The 22,329-nt window shown below is 38.1% G+C and overlaps 1 protein-coding gene across 1 annotated transcript in view; it reads right to left on the minus strand.

Annotated features, from left to right (window-relative positions):
- Slc49a4 (solute carrier family 49 member 4) overlaps positions 1 to 22,329 on the minus strand; it is a 95,392-nt gene that overhangs the window by 40,188 nt on the left and 32,875 nt on the right. Inside the window, 2 exon segments of the mRNA XM_047565166.1 lie at positions 10,325 to 10,354; positions 10,357 to 10,589. Coding sequence (XP_047421122.1) covers positions 10,325 to 10,354; positions 10,357 to 10,589 — 263 coding nt within the window.

Here is a 22,329-nt window from a genome sequence, read left to right on the forward strand (position 1 = left end):
TACCCCCTTCCCTCTCATTTCCTTCTACATATTCTAAAGTTCCCCCATTATTCTCTCATTCCCCACCCCTCACCCCCATTATATATCATTCTCCACTTATCAGGGAAAACATTCGGCCTTTGGTTTTTTTGGGCTTAGCTTATTTCACTTAGCATGATATTCTCCAATTCCATCCATTTATTTACAAATGCCATAATATTATTATTCTTTATGGCTGAATAGCATTCCATTGTGTATATATACCAGAGTTTCTTTAACCATTCATCTGTTGAAAGGCATCTAGGTTGGTTCTACAATCTAGCTATTGTGAACTGAGCTGCTATAATCATTGATGTGGCTGTTACTGTAGTTTGCTGATTTTAGGTCCTTTGGGTATAAACCAAGGAGTGGGATAACTGGGTCAAAAGGTGGGTCCATTCCAAGTTCATACTCTTTGACCAGCTTTCTATAGACATTTCTGTAAAGAACTTCATGAGATTTAATTCATATAACATATGATTCACACATTAAAGTACACAGTCCAATGGTTTTAGTATATTTATATAACTATAAAACCAATACAATTTTAGAATTTTTTGATCATCTCACAAAGAAACTCTGTACCCATTAGTTTCATATCTTACAGATCTGGATAATCACTAATCTATTTTAAGTCTTTATGGATTTGAGTATTAGGATATTTCATTACATGGAATCACATGTGATTAGTGACTGGTTTGTTTTCAAGGGTCATCCATGATGGAGCATGGATCAGTACTATACTTTTTTTCACTGTCAGTACCATCCTGTTTTGATTAGTTTTGTACTTATAGTTTTGAAGTTAAGAAGTGTGAGTTCTCCAACACCTTTTTCAAGACCGTTTTGGCTATTCCTGATCCCTTGCATTTTCAGACAATTTTAGGATCAGTGTGTCAATTTCTGCAACAAAGGCAGCTAGGATTTTAATAGGCATACACCATATTTGTAATGAATTTGAGGATATTTTCCCAGTATTAAGCTTTCCAACCCATGAACATGGGATAACTTTCTACTCTGTCTTTAATTTCTTTCAACACGGTTTTGTAGTCTTTAGAGTATGTTACAGATTTGTTACATTTATTCCTAAATATTATTGATATTATTATAAACTAAATTGTTTTCCTAATTTCATGTTTAAATTGATGATTGCTAATGTACAATCAGTTTTTACATATTAATCTTGTATTGTAAAACCTTGCTGAATTCATCTTTTAGGTCTAACAGTTAGTGGATTCCAGAGAAATTTTTCTATATTTAATATCATGTAATTTTCAAAAAGCTTTTTTTCTTTTTTTTGGCCATTTCCTTCCAATCTAGATACATTTAAATTTCTTTTACCTTACTCTGTGATGTTGGCTAGAACCTCCAACACAATGATAAATAGATGTGCTTGTCTTGGTACTGCCATTCAGTGTTTGACAATTAAATATGATGTTATATTTGTGTCTTTTGTATATGCTTTTTATTAGGTTGAGGGAATGCCTGTCTATTCCTAGTTTGTTGATTGTTTTTATTTTGAAAGGGTGTTGGATTTGTCAAATCTTTCTTCTTTATTTCTTAATATGATCACATTTCCTCCTGTACTCTATTGATATAGTATATTATATTAATTGAGTTTTAAATGTTAAGTGAATCTTGCATTCCTGGGATGAATTCTACTTGGTCATGATATATCATATTTTTTATATGCTGATGGTTTTGGTTTGCTAACATTTTGTCTAAGACCTTTGTGTCTATATTCCTAAGAGACCTTGGTCTGTAGTTTACTTTTCTTATGTGCTCTTATCTGGAATAGTTTAAGAGTCTTTAACCGTTTGAAGCAGCAATTCTAGCAAAAGTATTTTTAGTCGACTGAAGAATCATGGGGCAATATTTCAGAAAGGCAGACTGGCAGACTGAAAGGGTGTGAAAGTACCAAGGAAGTGACTGGAAGCTGTGAGCAAGGACTTCTGCCTGACTGCATGGGAGCCCTGAGCGAGGCAGATGCAGGACATTAACATATGCCTAATGGGACCTAAAACACAGACATTTAAAAGATACAACCATGGCTTAGGTTTTCAATAAAATGGATGATATTAAATGATTAAGATGATGTTTAAAGCTTATGTTTTCAGGTTACCTTGTATACATATTTTTACATTTTCAATTTTTTCCTTCAAAAGGAGAGGTGTCTATATAGTCATAAAGGGTTAAATACTTTTTAAACTGTCACTGCCCTTACTTTCAGTTTTATTTCTTCTAAACCATATTTTGAAATGAAAATCTGATATTACTCTCTGATGTAAACTTCGGAGTGTGGTCTTTGCCTATGCCATGGTGAAATCCAAACACTTTAGCCCTGCTTGAGGTCTCATGGCCTGGCTTCTCTCTCTAGCTTCTCCTATCACTATTCTCCCCAGATCTAAGCCACTCTGGGCTTCCCATTCCTTGAATGTATCAGGTTGTCACTTTATTGGGCTTCTTCTTCATGGTTCTATTTTATTCTTCTTCCTGCTCACTGTACTTACTTAAGTCTCATCTCTCAGAAAGCTTAGATGCTGCATCTCCAGGAAATCTACTTCAGAACCAAAATATGGGCTAGGTACTCCTCCTCTGAGCTGTCAGAGCAACTGATGCCAGCATTCTGTTCTACAACTGTTTGCCTGTTTGCACTCTTCAGGATACAAGAAGGTCCGCCGGACCAGAAACTGTGTCCACCTCAGTGCATAGCACAACAACAGATATGCAGGGGCTCAAAATGTTTGTTAAATTCATAAGTGAATACACAAATTAAGACAAAGTTTGGCATAATCTGCTTCCTTATCTCTTCAGCCTCATTTCCTAAGACCTGCAACCTTTACCCAAACACACAAATTTATACCACTACATTCATATCAAATTATGTATGGTGTCCTAGATATGCTCTTGCATATCTTCCCTGACTTTGCAGTACTGTTCCCCTGTGTGGAATATCCTAACCTACCTGACTAGTCAGTGAACTCCTATGAAATTCTTTTTTTTTGTTGTTGTTGTACACAAATGGGATACATGTTGTTTCTCTGTTTGTACATGGAGTAAAGGCATACCATTTGTGTAACCATAAATTTACATTGGATAATGTTGTTTGATTCATTCTGTTATTTTTCCCTTCCCCCCACCCCTCCCATCCCTCTTTTCCCTCTATACAGTCCTTCCTTTCTCCATTCTTGCCCCCCTCCCTAACCCTATCTCTAACCCTAACACGAACCCCTCCCACCCCCCATTATGTGTCATCATCCACTTATCAGCGAGATCATTCGTCCTTGGGTTTTTTGAGATTGGCTTATCTCACTTAGCATGACATTCTCCAATTTCATCCATTTGCCTGCAAATGCCATAAATTTATCATTCTTTATGGCTGAGTAATATTCCATTGTATATATATACCACAGTTTCTTTATCCATTCATCAATTGAGGGACATCTAGGTTGGTTCCACAATCTGGCTATTGTGAATTGAGCAGCTATGAACATTGATGTGGCTGTATCTCTGTAATATGCTGATTTTAAGTCCTTTGGGTATAGGCCAAGGAGTGGGATAGCTGGGTCAAATGGTGGTTCCATTCCAAGTTTTCTAAGAAATCTCCACACTGCTTTCCAGAGTGGCTGCACTAATTTGCAGCCCCACCAGCAATGTATGAGTGTACCTTTCTCCCCACATCCTTGCCAACACCTGTTGTTGCTTGTATTCTTGATAATTGCCATTCTAATTGGGGTGAGATGGAATCTTAGAGTGGTTTTGATTTGCATTTCTCTTATTACTAGAGATGTTGAACATTTTTCATATGTTTGTTGATTGCTTGTAGATCATCTTCTGTGAAGTGTCTGTTCATTTCCTTAGCCTATTTGTCGATTGGATTATTTGCATTCTTGGTGTAGAGTTTTTTGAGTTCTTTATAGATTCTGGAGATTAGTGCTCTATCTGAAGTATGATTGGCAAAGATTTTCTCCCACTCTGTAGGCTCTTTCTTCGCATTGCTGATAGTTTCCTTTGCTGAGAGAAAGCATTTTAGTTTGAGTCGATCCCAGTTATTGATTCCTGCTTTTATTTCTTGTGCTATGGGAGTTCTGTTGAGGAAGTCTGGTCCTAAGCCGACGTGTTGAAGATCTGGACCTACTTTTTCTTCTATAATCTGCAGGGTCTCTGGTCTGATTCCGAGGTCCTTAATCCATTTTGAGTTTAGTTTTGTGCACAGTGAGAGATATGGGTTTAGTTACATTCTGTTGCATATGGATTTCCAATTCTCCTAGCACCATTTGTTGAAGAGGCTATCTTTTCTCCATTGCATATTTTTGGCCCCTTTGTCTAGTATGAGAAAATTGTATTTATTTGGGTTTGTGTTTGTGTCCTCTATTCTGTACCACTGATCTACCTTTCTATTTTGGTACCAATACCATGCCGTTTTTGTTACTATTGCTTTGTAGTAGAGTTTAAGATCTGGTATTGTGATGCCCCCTGCTTCGCTCTTTCTGCTAAGGATTGCTTTAGCTATTCTGGGTTTCTTATTCTTCCAGATGAATTTCATAATTGCTTGCTCTATTTCTGTAAGGTACGTCATTGGGATTTTAATTGGAATCGCATTGAATCTGTATAGCACTTTTGGTAGTATGGCCATTTTGACAATATTAATTCTGCCTATCCAAGAACATGGGAGATCTTTCCATCTTCTAAGGTTTTCTTTAATTTTAATTTCTTTCTTTAGTGTTCTATAGTTCTCATTGTAGAGGTCTTTCACTTCTTTTGTGAGACTGATTCCCAAGTATTTTATTTTTTTTTCAAGGCTATTGTGAATGGGGTAGTTTTCCTAATTATTCTTTCCAAAGATTCATCACTTATGTATAAAAATGCATTAGATTTATGTGCATTGATCTTATATCCTGCTACTTTACTGAATTCACTTATGAGTTCTAAAAGTTTTCTGGTGGAATTTCCTGGTTCCTCTAAGTATATATTCATATCATCAGCAAATAGGGATAGTTTGAGTTCTTTTCCTAGTCGTATCCCTTTAATTTCTTTGGTCTGTCTAATTGCTCTGGCTAGAGTTTCAAGGACGATATTGAATAGAAGTGGTGAAAGAGGGCATCCCTGCCTTGTTCCAGTTTTTAGGGGGAATGCTTTCAGTTTTTCACCATTTAGAATAATATTAGCCATGGGCTTAGCATAGATGGCCTTTACAACGTTAAGGAATGTTCCCACTATCCCTAGTTTTTCTAGTGTTTTGAGCATGAAGGGGTGCTGTATTTTATCAAATGCTTTTTCTGCATCTATCGAAATAATCCTGTGATTCTTGACTTTAAGTCTATTGATAAGGTGAATGACATTTATTGATTTCCTGATGTTGAACCAACCTTGCATTCCTGGGATGAAACCCACTTGATCATGGTGCACTACCTTTTTAATATGTTTTTGTATGTGATTTGCTAAAATTTTGTTGAGAATTTTTGCATCAATGTTCATTAAGGATATTGGTCTGAAATTTTCTTTCCTTGATGTGTCTCTGTCTGGTTTAGGTATCAGGGTAATATAGAATGAGTTTGGGAGGGTTCCCTCCTCTTCTATTTCGTGGAATACTTTGAGAAGTATTGGAATGAGCTCTTCTTTAAAGGTTTTGTAGAACTTGGCTGAGAATCCATCTGGTCCTAGACTTTTCTTTGTTGGTAGGCTTTTGATGACTTCTTCTATTTCATTACTTGAAATTGGTCTATTTAAATTGTGTATGTCCTCCTCATTCAGTTTAGGCAATTTATAGGTCTCTAGAAACCTGTTGATGTCTTTGAAATTTTCTATTTTGTTGGAGTATACATTTTCAAAATAGCTTCTAATTATGTTTTGTATTTCAGTCGTGTCTGTTGTGATATTTCCTTGTTCATTCCGAATTTTAGTGATTTGGGTTTTCTCTCGTCTTCCCTTTGTTAATGTGGCTAAAGGTTTATCAATTTTGTTTATTTTTTCAAAGAACCAACTATTTGTCAATTTTTTGTACTGTTTCTTTTGTTTCAATTTCGTTGATTTCAGCTCTGAGTTTAACTATTTCCTGTCTTCTACTACTTTTGGTGTTGGTCTGTTCTTCTTTTTCTAGGGCTTTGAGCTGTAGTGTTAGGTTGTTTATTTGTTGAGTTTTACTTCTTTTATTGAATGCGCTCCATGAAATAAATTTTCCTCTAAGTACAGCTTTCATAGTGTCCCAGAGATTTTGATATGATGTTTCTTTGTTCTCATTGACCTCTAAGAATTTTTTAATTTCCTTCCTAATATCATCTGTTATGCATTCATCATATAAGAGCATTGTTTAATCTCCAGGTGTTGGAGTAGTTTCTGTTTTTTACTCTTTCATTTATTTCTAATTTCAATCCATTATGATCTGATAGAATACAATGTAGTATCTCTATCTTCTTGTATTTGCTAACATTAGCTTTGTGGCATAAAATATGGTCTATTTTAGAGAAGGATCCATGTGCTGCTGAGAAGAAAGTGTATTCACTCTTGGTTGGATGGTATATTCTATAAATGTCCGTTAAGTCTAAATTATTAATTTTGTTATTGAGATCGATGGTTTCTTTGTTCAATTTTTGTTTGGAGGATCTGTCCAGTGGTGAGAGAGGCGTGTTAAAATCACCTAGTATTATTGTGTTATGGTCTATTTGTTTTCTGAAATATAGAAGGATTTGTTTGACATACACGGATGAACCACTGTTTGGGGCACTGATATTTATGATTGTTATATCTTGCTGATTTATGCTTCCCTAAAGCAGTATGAAATGTCCTTCTTTATCCCTTCTGACTAACTTTGGCTTGAAGTCCACATTATCTGAAATGAGGATGGATACTCCAGCTTTTTTGCTGAGTCCATGTGCATGGTATGTTTTTCCCCATCCTTTCACCTTTAATCTATGGGTATCTCTTTCTATGAGGTGAGTCTCTTGCAGGCAACATATTGTTGGATCTTTCTTTTTAATCCAATCTGCCAGTCTATGTCGTTTGATTGATGAGTTCAGGCCATTAACATTCAGGGTTATTATTGAGATATGATTTGTATTCCCGGTCATTTGGTTCATTTATTTTATTTATTTATTTATTTATTTTTTTTGACATAACTTGGTTCCTCCTTTATTTGATAGTTCCTTTAGGATAATTCCTCCCTTTGCTGATTTGCTTCTTTGTTTTTTATCTTTTCCTCATGGAATATTTTGCCGAGAATGTTCTGTAATGCTGGCTTTCTTTTTGTAAATTCTTTTAGCTTTTATCATGGAAGAATTTTATTTCATCGTCAAATTTGAAGGTAAGTTTTGCTGGGTATAAGATTCTTGGTTGGCATCCATTTTCTTTCAGGGCTTGAAAAATGTTGTTCCAGGCCCGTCTAGCTTTTAGGGTCTGGATTGAAAAATCTGCTGATATCTGTATTGGTTTCCCCCTGAATGTAATTTGGTTCTTTTCTCTCACAGTCTTTAAAATTCTGTATTTTATATGTTAGGTATTTTCATTATAATGTGCCTTGGTGTGGGTCTGTTGTAATTTTGTGTATTTGGAGTCCTATACGCCTCTTGAACTTGATTTTCCATTTCATTCTTCAGATTTGGGAAATTTTTTGATATTATTTCATTGAATAGATTGTTCATTCCTTTGATTTGTTTCTCTAAGCCTTCCTCAATCCCAATAATTCTCAAATTTGGCCTTTTCATGATATCCCATAGTTCTTGGAGATTCTGTTCATGATTTCTTACCATCTTCTCTGTTTGTTCAACTTTGTTTTCAAGGTTAAATATTTGTCTTCAATATCTGAGGTTCTGTCTTCCAGGTGTTCTATCCTATTGGTTGTGCTTTCTATGGAGTTCTTAATTTGGTTTATTGTTTCCTTCAATTGAAGTATTTCTGTTTGTTTTTTTTTTCAATGTCTCTCTTTATTGAAATGATCTTTTGCTTCCTGTATTTGCTCTTTTAACTGTCAATTGGTGCGATCATTCAATGCCTGCATTTGCTCTTTCATCTCATCATTGAATGCCTGCATTTGCTCTTTCATCTCATCATTTGCTTCCCTGATCATTTTAATTATGTACATTCTGAACTCCCTTTCAGTCATTTCTTCTGCCATGCTGTCATTGGATTTTATTGATGTAACATCGAGATTTGTTTGGGGCATTTTCTTCCCTTGTTTTCTCATATCGTTCAGGTATCAGTGGACTGCTGAGATGTTGCAGATTTCCTCTATTGACTTATAACGTCCCTGAAGATTTCTAGTATATCCCCTCTTACCCTTCAGTAGCCTGAAGTCTTGGAGGAAGTTGATAATGCGGTGCTCCACAAGGAAGCTAGCTGCCTCTCTAGGGGTGGTGGTCTTCAGGTGGGGTATATTCCCTGCTAGTGTGCAGAGGTGCCTCCACTTGTTGACCAATGGTCATCCAAAGGGGAACTAGGCTGTGGGCTGAGGCAAGGCCTGTTTGGGCCTGTGTCTCTGGTTTTACCGTCCTTGTGGGAAAACCTCACCCAGCGGGGAAGACTCACCCGGTGGAGAGGTCTCGCTGGTCAGTTCCCCTTCTAGAGGTTCCCCTCAATCCACAACTACTGCCTGGGCTGGGCTGCCTTCCTCTGCAACATTCCCAGGGACCCGGACCTACCTCCTGGGCCTGGGAGCCTCGCCCTTCGCAGACGAGTCTCCTTAGGCTGCCCCTCCTCAGAAAAGCTGCCCGCAGTCCTGGAAACTTTGCTCCGCCCCTCAGCTTGTCTCTGTGCGGCTCTTCCACCAAGAAGCCGCGTAGGTCCTGGGACCCTGCTCTGCACCTAATCGCCTGGCTATGCGGCCCCTCCTCTGAGCCGCCACCTGGAGCCTCATACAGTCGCATGCCCCCGGTGTTCAGGAGTGGTCGCTGAGTCCAAACAGCTCGCTGCATAGCCCCTCCTCTGGGCAGCTGCCCGTAGCCCTGATGCAGTCACTCCGAGTCCAAGTGACCTGCCGCACTCCTCCTCCTCCTCCGGGAAGCCCCCGGTGTTCAGGAGCCGTCGCTGAGTCCAAACAGCTCGTTGTGCAGCTCCTCCTCTGGGCAGCGGCCCAGAGCCCCGGTGGGTTGCTGACGAGTCCCAGCGTCATGCTGAGCGGCCTCCTCTCCAATGCTCCCAGTTGTCTGAGTTCACTGCTCCAGCGGGGGGGGAGGGGTGTCTCATTGGGCAACTCTACTTCACAAAGTTCCCTGTGTTCCGGGACTACCACCCCCTCCGGGACGCCTCCCCAATGGGAGAGACTCACCCGATGGCTTTGAGTTGGTCCCAAGTCTCTCAATATTTCCTCTTCTTGAATCCTGAGTCCTGGAGCAACATGGAATGCAGCCACCCTCTAGTCCACCATCTTGAAAACTCTGAAATTCTTAATTTTGCTAAATTATCATATCTTGGTGAAGCCTTTTTTGACCCTTCTTCAACTTCTCTCCAAATTCAGACAATTAGTCTTCCTACCTCTGTATAGCTTTATTTGTATTATAATTGTCTCATCATTGATCTCACCAATTCCTAGTACTTAGCACAGTGATTTTTGTATAGTAAACACTTATAAGAAGTGTTTTTTATGCAGAAGAAAACGATAAACAGACAGCTGGAAAAGAGGACAGATTTAAGAAGATCTATAAGGGACTGGAACAGGGTTGCCTGGCACTTGACTCTAGATACAAAAAGGACCCAAGAGAATGTTTTGGAAAAGTCAATATCCCTGATTAACAGACTCCACACATACAGAGTAGGAAACAAAAAGAATAATCTTAGGTCATGGCAGTGCATGCCTGGAGTTCTAGCTCTCAGGAAGTTGAGGTGGGAAGATGGCTTGAATCTAGCCTGGGCAACACAGTGACACCTGTTTGAAAACAAATAAGCAAGCAAACAAACAATAGGTGATCAAGGTTACAATTAGAGAACAGGGCAAATAATGGGGAAATTGCAAGGCAGAAAATGGGTTAAAGCTACCAATAATGCTTGACAAATGTATATGGGCAATCATGATGTGTAGTTTTACAAACTGGGTGTGATATTTAGATAAGACATTAGAATATGTGTTAAATAGTACTTCACTGTAAACAATTATAAAGAGTAAAATTTAAAAAGAACTTTCTATGTATCAAGAATACATGTTAAATTTAACTTCCTGATAAGGCTGTTGGTTTTAAATAGGCATCTCCATAGTATAAAACAATGAAAGCACATTACATGCATTAGCATATGTCAGTCCTTCTAACTATTTCATCTGAAGTGATCTGGTATACAAAAAGTAGACTAAAGTATAACAGAAAGAGAAAAGGTTTCAGATTACCTGCATACAACACAGTCTCAATGCTGTCTTAATATGAGCCCTGCTGCTCTCTGCAGCAAGAAGAGGTGATGTCCCATTGGGAGCTGGAACAAGAAGTGGACCAACTAAAAATGCGCATGCCCCACCCAGATAACTGAGCATGGAGGCAATCGCTGTGGCAGTGGCCCGTTCATCTGCAGAAAACCAGGTTGTGGAGAGGAATGGCGGGGCATTCATTACAGTTGGACCTGCTAATCCATTTAACATCTGTCCTCCATGGATTAATCTGGAATTAAAAAAATTAAAATGCTGTGAGGTATGTGAAGCAGGCATTTTCTAAGACATTAAGAAATTAGCCAAATGGCAGTTTCACTATGGCAATAAGAACACATCTCTGTAAAGAATAAAACACACTAAAAGGTAAACTGACATCACTTAAAAGTTGTGTTGATCCTCCATGATGAGGGAAATAAAATACAGTAATAGCTGCCACCTATTTCACAAATATTTACTGACTCTCCTGACTTACGCCTCTTACCAAACTAAACAGTTCCTAAAGCCTTGGCTCATTTAATTGTCATAACAATAATGTCAAAATAATGTCAATTATTTTCCCCATTTATTGAAACATAAAAGCTTAGGCTTGGAAAGATTAAGAAACTTTCCCAAGTACCAACAGACACAACTAAAATTTAGACCCAGGTCAAACTCCAAAATATGTATTCTTTCTACTAGATTGCCACTTGTTAATAGACATCCTAAATGCCACCGGACACAGCTGAGTTGAACATTTCATACCTACTCTTTATTAGGTACTAGGGAGAAAAGGGCATTTAGGATTTTCTTATAGCAAAGAAATTGGTTGAGCAATCAGAGGACCTAGGTTCCAGCTGAGTTCTGTAACCAGCTAGGTAAATGGCCCTAGCTAATATATAACTTTGGGAGAATTCCATTTCTTCTCCCATAAAATAAAGAGATGAGTTTAAATTCCATATGTATTTCCTGACACTTGTGAGACAAATCCTTGTCTTGGGGATTGAACCTAGGGCCTTGCATACATTCTTCCAGTCCTAATACTCTGATTCTGATTTTAGTGAAGAGTAGTTTCTTGCTTTCCTTCCATTGTTCTCTTGTTCATCTTTTCTTAACATTCTACTTAACACTCTTATACCCTGCTGATCAAACCCTTTGCCCCATTGCTTCTGCTACCCATAACATACACCTTCACATTCAAGAGAAGCCTTGAAGAAAAAAGAAGCCTTACACTAAAAAAAAAAAAAAAAAAAAAAAAAAAAAGCAGCATATACAAGAAAGGGAGTCTGGTCAATCTCTTCAGCCTTGGAGGTAGAAGAAAGGGAAAGAACAACATAGGTGACCTTTTTATGATACTGGAATTATAGCAGGTGAGATTACTGCCACTATGCTCAGCTATTGTTTAGCTTCTTAAGCAGCATGTGAGTCTCATATATATTTTAACTGGCATCTTAAGTCATTTAGAAAAAACATTCATGAATGCAGAAAGAAATAACAAACAGACTTATGGGGAAAGTTAGGGCCCTAATGTAGAATCAAAAATGAGTGAGAAGTGAAATATGTCAATTAGATCTGCCCATATCATCATAAATGTTGGAAAAATTATGTGAAGGTAAAATATCTCCAAGTGTCTGTCATTAATGTTACTAAATTAAGAAAATGGGAGACATTTTAAATCTCATGTAAGGAGAACAACTTTCTAGATGACAAAAATTTAAACTGTTTCTGAAACCAAATAGTTTCTCCAAAAGTCAGTGGATCTCATGGTGCCCCACTGCAACTCATCAGTAGAAGTATTCTTGAAGCAAAGTCTTAAGTGGTCCTAGCCATGACTCACGATGACACAATCAGAACATGATGGTTCATAAAGGCAACTTCTTTGCTATTTAATACTTTCAATGGGGAGTTCCTGAAAGACTCATCTAGGAGAAGGGTTGGAATGAGTAAATTTTATCATGCCTAAAACTGTCAAGGGTAAAAGAAGAACATGGAAGAAATAATCTATCAAAAATAACAAACAAACAACAAAAAAACTGATAAAGACAGTATGAATTCTCAGAGTTAAGGTATAAAACTCCAACTACTGCCGTGACTGAACTCTTTGTTACCTCTCAGTATAATCACAAATAGACTAAGCAACAAACACAAGTCATAGAGCATAAAGGAATGTCTACAGAAGGTACAACAGTAGGGACACTGCAGATAGGTTTTTGGTTTAGAGGTCTATGACCTATGAACTCAGGAAGCCAACCTACAGCACATGAATTAGCAGAGTAAAAAGGTCATCTCAAGAAGTAAAACAAGCTAACTTGGTGTTTAAAAGTTACTAATATTAAATAATTATATGCATTTTGCATTAAAAGTAATCATATATACATGTACTCTTCATAAATGAGCTCAACAGGGGGTCTATGCGATCTTGGGGTTACTCACTAAATTATTGAGAAACCTGGCAGGTAAACTGAGTTCCACTCTTCCCAGCATCTTATAGCTTTCTTGAGCATAGGCCTATTCCTCTCACACCAGTACCACAGAGTATCTTAGGACTTGGCAGTTACTGATATACCTGACCATAAGCACTGTTGTTCTAGTAACTGTAATGTTACATTCATTTGTAATATCAAGATTTTCATGTATGTTACTATTTTTTATTTCCCACCATTAATAAAATGATTTAATAAAATTCATTTATGCCTGTTTTATGAAATGAATTTGTAAAAATGTTTAAAATAAAATAGTTTAATATATGAAGTCTACTTTTCCCATTTAATAGCAATGCAAATTTAAAGATAAGTTTTTCTAGAAAAATGTTGACCCTAAGGCATAATAAAATAAAATCATCTAGATATTAGATATTACCATAAACTCGTGCATGCTAGGAAAATGCTCTACATCTGAGCTACATCCCCAGCCCTTTTGTGACAGTCTCACTACGTTTCCTAGGCTGGTCAGGGTTGTGATCCTCCTGCCTTAGCCTCCTGAATAGCTGATATTACAGGTTTGTACCACCATGCCTGGTTACCATAAACTCTTTAAAATGACAACAAAGAAGATGAAACAATAGAATGTTTAATATAAGTTGCATTCATTACTTAATTCACTCAACAAACATGTACTAAGCATTCTCTTTGTGTTGGGTAGGTACTGTGATAGGTGTATGGGTATGTAAAAATTAAAAGCCAAAGTCCTTGTCTTTAAGGAACCCTAGGAATAGGTGAAGAATCATCTCTCAATCTGTATCTGGAACATAAAGGAAAATAAGGCAATAATTAGGCCTGCCCTAATGCTTGTGCAGCCTAGACAAAGAGTAAACTCGTCACCCCTCAGAGAATGGTAAGGCTGAAGGAAAGCCACAGTGGGGCACTTGCAGGGATGGAGTCCAGGACAGGGACTGTGGCATAATTTGAAGGTGGTAGTGGCAAAAACAGTGGGGAGATGGAGGAAGGGATGGTTTGTGAAACTGTTAAGGAAATACATCATTATGGCCAGGCAAATGACTGGATATTGGGAGGGAGTCATCCATAATTCTGTAAAAATGTCCAGTAAGGAGTTGGATACAGGCCAGAAGCTAAAGAAAGACGTCTCAACCGAGATTTACATGTTGAAGTTGGATTGCATTGAGTCATAAAGACTGGAGAACGACAAAATTAAAAAATAGTCAAAGGAAGAAAAGTCTAGAAAGATGATTGAGAAGGATCCCTTAGAGAGGCAGGAAAGAAATAAGAGTCAAAGACTAGTGCCACAACAACTAAGAGAGTTTCAGGAAGAATGAGTGGCCGGTAATATCCAGCCAAACAGAAAGACTGTTTATAATAATAAATGTAGTCACTGGGAAATAAAATAAAATAAAAGAAAAGAAAATAAAATTAAATTAAAATAAAATAAAATAAAATAATGAAATAAAATAAAATGAAATGAATTAAAATAAAAAATAAAATAAAACAAAACAAAACAAAACAAATGGAACCACTGGAATTCAACAACAAGGAGGTCATTTGTGATCTGAATAGAAGCAGCATCAGCAGAATGTTGAGGTTAGAGGGCAGGTGTGTGAAGAAATGAGAATTTATATTTACATTATTCATTCTAATGACTGGAAACAGGCAGGAACAAAAATTTCTGAAAGTCAGACGTTTGAAATGCACCAAAGTCTAGTGCTAACATGACACCATCAGTGGAAAATCCACACTTGACCTCATGTGACAGGCCATGTTCAAAATGGAGGCACACTAAAAGTAATGTATATAATTATCTTCAGGTTATATATAAAAAGTATACACGAGGGCTGGGGATATAGCTCAGTTGGTAGAGTGCTTACCTTGCAAGCACAAGGCCCTGGGTTCAATCCCAGCACCACAAAAAAAAAAAAAAAAAAAAAAAAAAGTATATCAGATTTGGGTCCCATCTCTAAGAAACCTTATTATGTATATGCACCTATTAAAAAAATCTGAAAAAAACCCAACTCTGAGAAGCTTCTGGTTCTAAGCATTTTGTATAATGATTACTCAACTTGCATAAGCTTAACAAAGTGTTAAATGGAAAATTTGAACAATTTCTCTGTCTCACATAATAAAAGATAAAATAAGCCAGTTGCACACACCTGTAATCCCAGTGACTCAGGAGGCTGAGGCAGGAAGATTGGAAGTTTGAGGCAGTCTCAGCAACTTGGAGAGACCCTCAGCAATTGAGCTGGACCCCAACAAAAAATAAAAAAAATTAAAGAACTGGACTGGGGATGCAGCTCAGTAGCAAAGAGCCTCTGGGTTCAATTCTTGTATTAAAGATAAATAAATAAATAAATAACATAAAATGTAGTTTGTGATTAACCCAATACACTTGTGAAAGAAGCTGGTTTTCAGAAACTAATCCGTACCTAGGGATCTAAGCTGTTAACAATGACGTAGGAAAACAAAGAGTGGCAACTTGCAATCTTCAGTAAAGTCCATCACATAATTTAATGTTAAATTTTCTGTGTCATCATTACAAGTCTTAGGTTTGTTTTCCCAAATAAAAGTTTAAGTTGTAGATCAGGACCGTGGTTTCTAAATTCTCCATAGTGCCTCCACAAAGGCAGTGTGGATGCTCTTAGGAATGCATGGATTGATCCAAGTGGAGTGAAGGTCAAATAGTTACTAAATTATACAACTAAACTGCATTTAAAAGTTATCCAGGGAGCTGGGGATATAGCTCAGTTGGTAGTGTGTTTGCCTCACAAGCACAAGGCCCTGGGTTCAATCCCCAGCACTGCAAAAAAAAAAAAGTTATCCAAATAATGCATACATTAGTTCATTTCCATTTATAAATTTTAAGAAATTTAAATGCAGCAAAATGAAAAAATGGTGACTAAAAATATTCTGGAAACAAATCGTTTTAAAAAATATAGAGAGGGTAGTAAAAGCAAGGCCAGTGTGCCATAACCGTTTCAAGCACAGTGGGCTTGGGGGTGGGTGGCCATATGTTAGGGTGTGCAGAGGTAGTTTTTTATCCTGGGCAAGAAGCTCTCCAACAGAAAGGGAGCTGTCTGGAAGCTGACTAGGTGATTCAAGGGCCAACTGCTGGCTTCCTTACCTGAATCATCAGCCTGATAAATGTCAGGGCACATTCACAGTAAAGGGACTGCCTGTCTTCCGCACCACTGCAGATCTGTCCAACAGCAAGCCTGAACTCTCCTGCTCATGTCCCAGCTTCTGCATATTGACCTCTTAACTCCCTCTGTTTGCCCCCCAACCCAACTCCTTTTCTTCCCCCTCATCTTTTTTCTTTCCTTTTTTTCTCTTTTTACCTAGCTTCTGCCTACCTCTGAAATCTAGTTCATCCCATCCCTATAAGCCAGGTAGAAAAATGGATGAGAAGAAGGAAGTTCTATGGCAGACTGAAAGACTAAATCAAAGATACAGAAGTCCCTCTAGCATCAGCAGAGCTGGGACGGCAGAGACAAGAGGGTTCAATTGCTGCCCACGAGTATTAGTACTGCCCAGGCTTAATAGCTTGTGGGAAGCCTAGGTGAGGCCAGGACTAGAAACAAATTAGGAATGATTTCATCGGTCCGCAAATCTCTCTACTTCCCACATGGTCTTATTCTGAAGGTTCTCTGTTTATAGTAAGAATAATAAAAAAACACTGTTTGTTAAGATAACCCAAGGTTCACCTATCCAAAGGCAAACAGTACCTGGCATATCTTTAAAGACCTACTTTATAAACCTCTAGCATATTATGACTAGCATTGATGATAACATTTGAGCTTTTTAGAAATTTAGCAGATACTTCCTCAGTGTAAGTTTGAGGTTCTTAACTTATATTCTATGGGGATTTTTTTGTATTGCTTTTTTTGTTTGTTTGCTTGTTTTTGGTATGGAGATCGAACCCAGGGGCACTTAACCACTGAGCTACATCTCAAGCCCTTTTTGTATTTTATTTAGACACAGGGTATCACTGAGTTGCTTAGGGCCTTGCTAAGTCGCTGAGGATGGTTCTGAACTCGTGATCCTCCTGCCTCAGTCTTCTAAGCAGCTGGGATTAAAGGCATGTACCACCACAAATGGACTATGTATTTTTAATATGAACTATTTTTAAATTAATAAAACACCTCTAAGACTTAATATACCAACAATTTAGAAACTTTCTCCCAATTCCTAATCATCCTACATCAAAATAAACTCACGTTATAGGATTCTTGGATATTGTGAATGGCAAAGGTGCTAGAAATACCTTTCCTTCATTTAGCCCAAGAATAGAGAGTTACAAAAGGGCTAGAAATATTATGAGTTAACTATAAAAGTGTGGGGAGTCATCCAGATCTAGCAGAATCAGGTGTTGTGCCATGGGACACAGAAGCCTGACTCCCAGGACTGGCAGCCATGAGGTAATGTTGCAGATCGATGGGGCGTAGATGGCCCTGTGTGGGAATGGGTCATTGTTTGGTTATATGTTAGTTTCCCTGAGCAAATGGCTCTCCTAACTCCACCCCATCCTGTCCAACACAGAAGAAGCCCCTCCCCGTCTTGGCTCCCTTTACCTGTGTGACTATAAAATAAAGGAGAGGTGGCCTACTCCATCTTGTTAGAAGCCATACCTGGTATGGTCCAGTCCATTACGCCCCCTCTCATTTGAAAAGAGTATTGACTCTTGTGTATTTATTGATTAGGTAAGTTTATGGGTAATTAATTGATTCATAGCCAGCATTGCCCTCCGGCAGTTAACTCTTCCCCCACATCCATGCTGGACATGGCTGAAATCCCCGCACAAAAGGAAGTTAGGAAAGAAAAAATAGAGATGATGGTAGAAAAGCCTCACTCGAGTCTTCTAAATATTTTTTCTGTAGTTTCAGTTTTCTTTTATAAAATTTTGTTATACTTTTATTTCCTTTAATGATTTTGGTCAATTATGACTCAATTAAATATATCTTGAATATCCACTATGGTCAAGGCATTTGCAGCTGGACACTAAACAGAATATGAAGATGAATGTTACAGCCATCCCTGAATGCTTAAAATGATAACTTATCAGGTGTCATTACAGAAAGAACATAAAAGCAATGAAAAGAATATTGGATTAGATACAAGAAGACTCATCTTCCCAGTAACTTTATTAATCTTCAGTGAATCATTTATTCTCCTTCTGTTTCCATTTCTCCAAACACATTTATCTCACAGACAAGTACTCTCTTAGCAAGGTACAGGGGAAAAATAGACTTAGTCCAGGTCTGAGAAGAAGTCTACCTCCCCACATTTTGTCTTATATCTTTACTGTCTCAAAAATTTTATTTTGTCCTCTTAATTTAAAAGTATATATCCTTATAGTAGAAAATTTAAAAAAGAAATGCCTAGAGAAGAAAAAAAAATCACAAACTAAACACCTCAGCTGAGACAACTATTAATAATATTTTGATTTGCAGTCTTTTCTTTCAGTTTTTTTCCCAATGTATCTTTCCCTGAATCATTACTTAAGTGTAGGTAATCACAGAAATCATAATGAATATACAGTTGCACTAGATCATTTTAAACATGTAATCTATTGGGATCAATAAAGTAAAGTGGTATGAACATTTAGCCTTCTGGAACATACTCCAAAATTGTTTTACAGACGGATTTATAGTAATTTACATCAGTAATGGTCCCTATTACCTGCTTAACCAGCATTGAGTACTACTGTTTAATACACACACACACACACACACACACACACACACACCTACCTTGGTTCATTTAGTTTTTTATTGCTGTTCAACAAATTACCACAAACTACAGGTTAAATAACACATATTAGTGTTAGGTTCTAGAAATCAGAAGCCCAACATGATTCAAGGTGTTGGCAGGGCTGTGTTCCTTTCTGGAGGCTCTGAGAAAGAATCTATTCCCTTGCCTTTTCTGGTTTCTGGTAGCTATCTGAGGGAAGATGTAGAAGGGATTAGGCAGTCAGGGCAAGATGGCAAGTAAGGAGGTTGGGGGCAGAGTCAGAACAAAGGAGCATGGAAAGGATCTTCTGATGTCAACTTCCTGCTTGATGAAAGTGCCATGGACACAAGCAGGGGACCCAATCAGACAAACGTTTCCATACTTGTGCTCGTAAGTAGGGATCCAATAGAAAAAACTAAAACAGATGTGGAAAGAGGGGGCACCAATCAACAGTGAGGAACATGTGGACAGGGAGGAGATAAGGAAAGGAAAAAAATTCAGAGACCATAAAATGAATAGGCCAACATTCCCCCACCATATTCCCAGTTCTGGGGCCCCTACTCTTCAGAGAAGTATATCTCTGTATCTCTGTTGCGTTTGCAATAAACCTACTTCTTGCTTGCTCTCTCTGTGTCCTATTCTTCAATTCTTTGCTGAACAGAGACAATTAACCCAGTATCCATAGACAGTAACATACCCACATTCCTTGTCCTTCCTTTATCTTCAAAGTCAGCAACTGTGATCTGAGTCCCTCCCTGACTTCCTCTTTTGTCTTTTTTACAGATTTTTGTGATTGCATCAGAACCCCCCTTGGACAGCCCAGGACATTCTCCCTATTTTAAGGTCAGTTGATTATGAGGAGCAAGCTATAGTAGTCGGCTTTTTGTTACCAAAACAAAATACCAGACACAGGTTACTTAGGAGGAAAAGAAGTTTTTTGGCTAGCAGCTTTGGAGGCTAAAAGTCCAAATGGCACAGCACAGGCTATGTAGAGAGGGTTGCTACTTAATTGTATCACCTGGTGGGAGAATGTGGGAACAGTCAGGAAGTATGGAAAATACAGGTGGCTGGGTTGGAAGGGAACAACAGGCTTGTTCCTTTCACAACAACTCTCTTGGAGAACTACCAAAGAGTTCCCACAAGAAATACCTCATTCCTAGAATGACCTAAGGACCTCCCACTAGGTTCTACCTCTTAAAGGTTCTATGACTTCTCAATACTGCCACCTTGTAGATCAAGCCTTCAATCACAATGGACCTACTGGAGACAACTAAATCATAACCAAAACATAGTACAAGCTTAATTTCATCTGCAACCATGGTTCTCCTCTGCCACATAATGTCACATTTACTGGTTTAGTAAATGGAGGGGGAGTTATTGTGCCTACCCACATTTGTTAGGCCAAAAGGCAACTCCTTATCTTAGTTTGTATTTCTTTTTGGTACTTGTCTTTTTCTCTTGGTATATTACATTTTTTCTTACTTTGAAGGAATGTTTTACATATTTACCTACATTATCTGTTATTGTTCTTATTTTGACAAATAAACCAATCCCAAAAAAACAAAGGCTGGATGTTTTCTCTGATAAGCAGATGCTGATCCACAGTGGGGGGGGGGGGGGTAAGAAAGAATGAGGGACCTTTGGATTATGCAGGACAATGAGGGGAGGGATGGGGTGGTGGGGATGGGAAGGACGGTAGAATGAGGCAGACATTATTACCCTATATACATGTATAATTACACTACTGGAGTAACTCAGCATCATGTATAGCCAGAGGAATGAGCAGTTATGCTCCATTTGTGTACAATGTTTGAAAATGCATTCTACTATCATGTATAATCAATTAGATCAAATAAAAAATGAAGATGCTCTTAGGATAGTAGTTCTCAAACTTAAATGAGCATAAGATTAACTAAAAGAGCTTGTTAAGATTGCTTATTCTCATGGTTTTCCCCAGAGCCTCAGTAGGCCTGCAGTCGGGCCAACATCTGTAATTTTAATAACCTGGTGGTCAGTGGATCTTATTTACCCATTTACTTACTTATTTTACAGTACTGGAATTGAACCCAGGGGCAGTCTACCACTGCAAGGGCTACATCCACGGTCCTTTAATTAAAAAAAAAAATTTTTTTTTGTATTTTGAGACAGGGTCTCACTAAGTTGCTAAGGCTGGGCTTGAACATGCTATCTTCTTGCCTCATCCTCCAAAGTTGCTGGGATTAACAGGTGTGCCCTACTGTACTTGGGTATAGATCTTATTCTTAAAAATACTAATCTAGGACTCTTATGTATTTTACAGAGAAGAGTCTTAGTTCCTAAATCTACCGATTACTCATTTTACATCAAAAGGTTTACATTTCTAGACTGAGGAAATTTACATATAATCATTGTTTTAATTAGTTTTTTCATCTGTGAAGAACAAGTTAGAGGAGGAAAAGTTTACCTGAAGTTCACAGTTCCAGAGGTCTCAGTCCACAAACAGCCAACATCATTACTCTGGGCAAGGTCTGCTGCCAGCTTGTGCTATACCCAGGTCCCCTAGAATCATAGCTGCAGAAGCATCTGACTGACTGCACAGCTCAGCAATGGAGAATCAAATTCCTAGGCCCCTTTGGATAAGCAGTGTGCTCCCATGATCTTTTCTCAAAGGAATTTCTCTTCCTTCATCTTTGAGCCTGTTATGGATATGGAATTGCTAATTCCTGAGGTGACTTTTAGGCATCTTATTGTCTCTGTGCAAAGTAATTAGCATCTCTTTAGGGGTTATCATCTCTTCAACATGCACAACTTCCTTGGTTCTAACTTTACATGCACTTTTCTGGCTAAACTGCAAGGTTTTGAAATTCCTTTAGTGCTGTTTTCTGCTCAGGATTCTCACAGTAATCCTGGCCAAAAGCTGCAGGAAATACCCATGTCACTAGATAAATGCTGTGCTGCCTTGAAATTTCCTCTGCCAGATTAGTCAGCCCATCACTTTAAAATTCAGCCTTACACAAAGTCTTAAGAAATGGGAAAAATGCAGCCAAGTTCTCTGCCAGAATGTAACATGAGTAGCTTCTAGTTCAATTTTCAATAGAGTCTTCAATTCCCTCTGAACCTCATAAGCACAGTCCACATTCCTAACAGCATTTTGGTCTTCTGAGTTTCTACCAGAATCATCCATTAAGCCTGTTACAATATCCTTCAGCTTGCGTCTCCAAACTTCAAAATTCCTCTAGAAAACCAGCTCCAAAGGCTTCTGTACCACATAATCAGGTTAGTTACAGCAATGACCCTACATCTGGGTACCAATTTCTGTTTTAGAATTGGCTTTCCTGTTATTGTGCCCAAAATAACTGACAAGAACAATTTAGAGAAGGAAACGTTTACTTGGGCTTCATGGTTTCAGAGGTTCGTCTACAGATGATCAACTCCATTGTTACCTAAAGCTCCATCCTTGTTCCTGATGCTATTCCAATAACGAGGACATGGTTGTTTTTGCTAGTAAAGGGAAGCACAGGGGACTCCTGTCCCAGAAGCTGTGATTCTGCCCAACAAGAGGAGCAGGGGGCTTTTAAAGAGGTGATTTGTCTAGAGTTGTAATTCAATTGTTACTTTAGGAGAGTCATTTCTGAGATCTTTTGGTGCCATTCCCCCAAGTCTGAATTACTTTATTCCTGTGGTGGGTGTGTGCTCCAGGGCAGATAACTCTGCCTAGGATAGGGAAGAAAAGTAATTCTATTTCTTCTAAGATTAGGGAAGGGGAGAGATTAGGGAGGAGCAGGAAGAGAGGAAAAGAAAGAAAAATGTGCACTTAAAAAGTAAGTCATAGTGGCAGAG

The sequence above is a fragment of the Sciurus carolinensis genome, chromosome 9 (genome assembly GCF_902686445.1).
Source record: "Sciurus carolinensis chromosome 9, mSciCar1.2, whole genome shotgun sequence".
NCBI classification, from domain to species: Eukaryota; Metazoa; Chordata; class Mammalia; order Rodentia; family Sciuridae; genus Sciurus; species Sciurus carolinensis.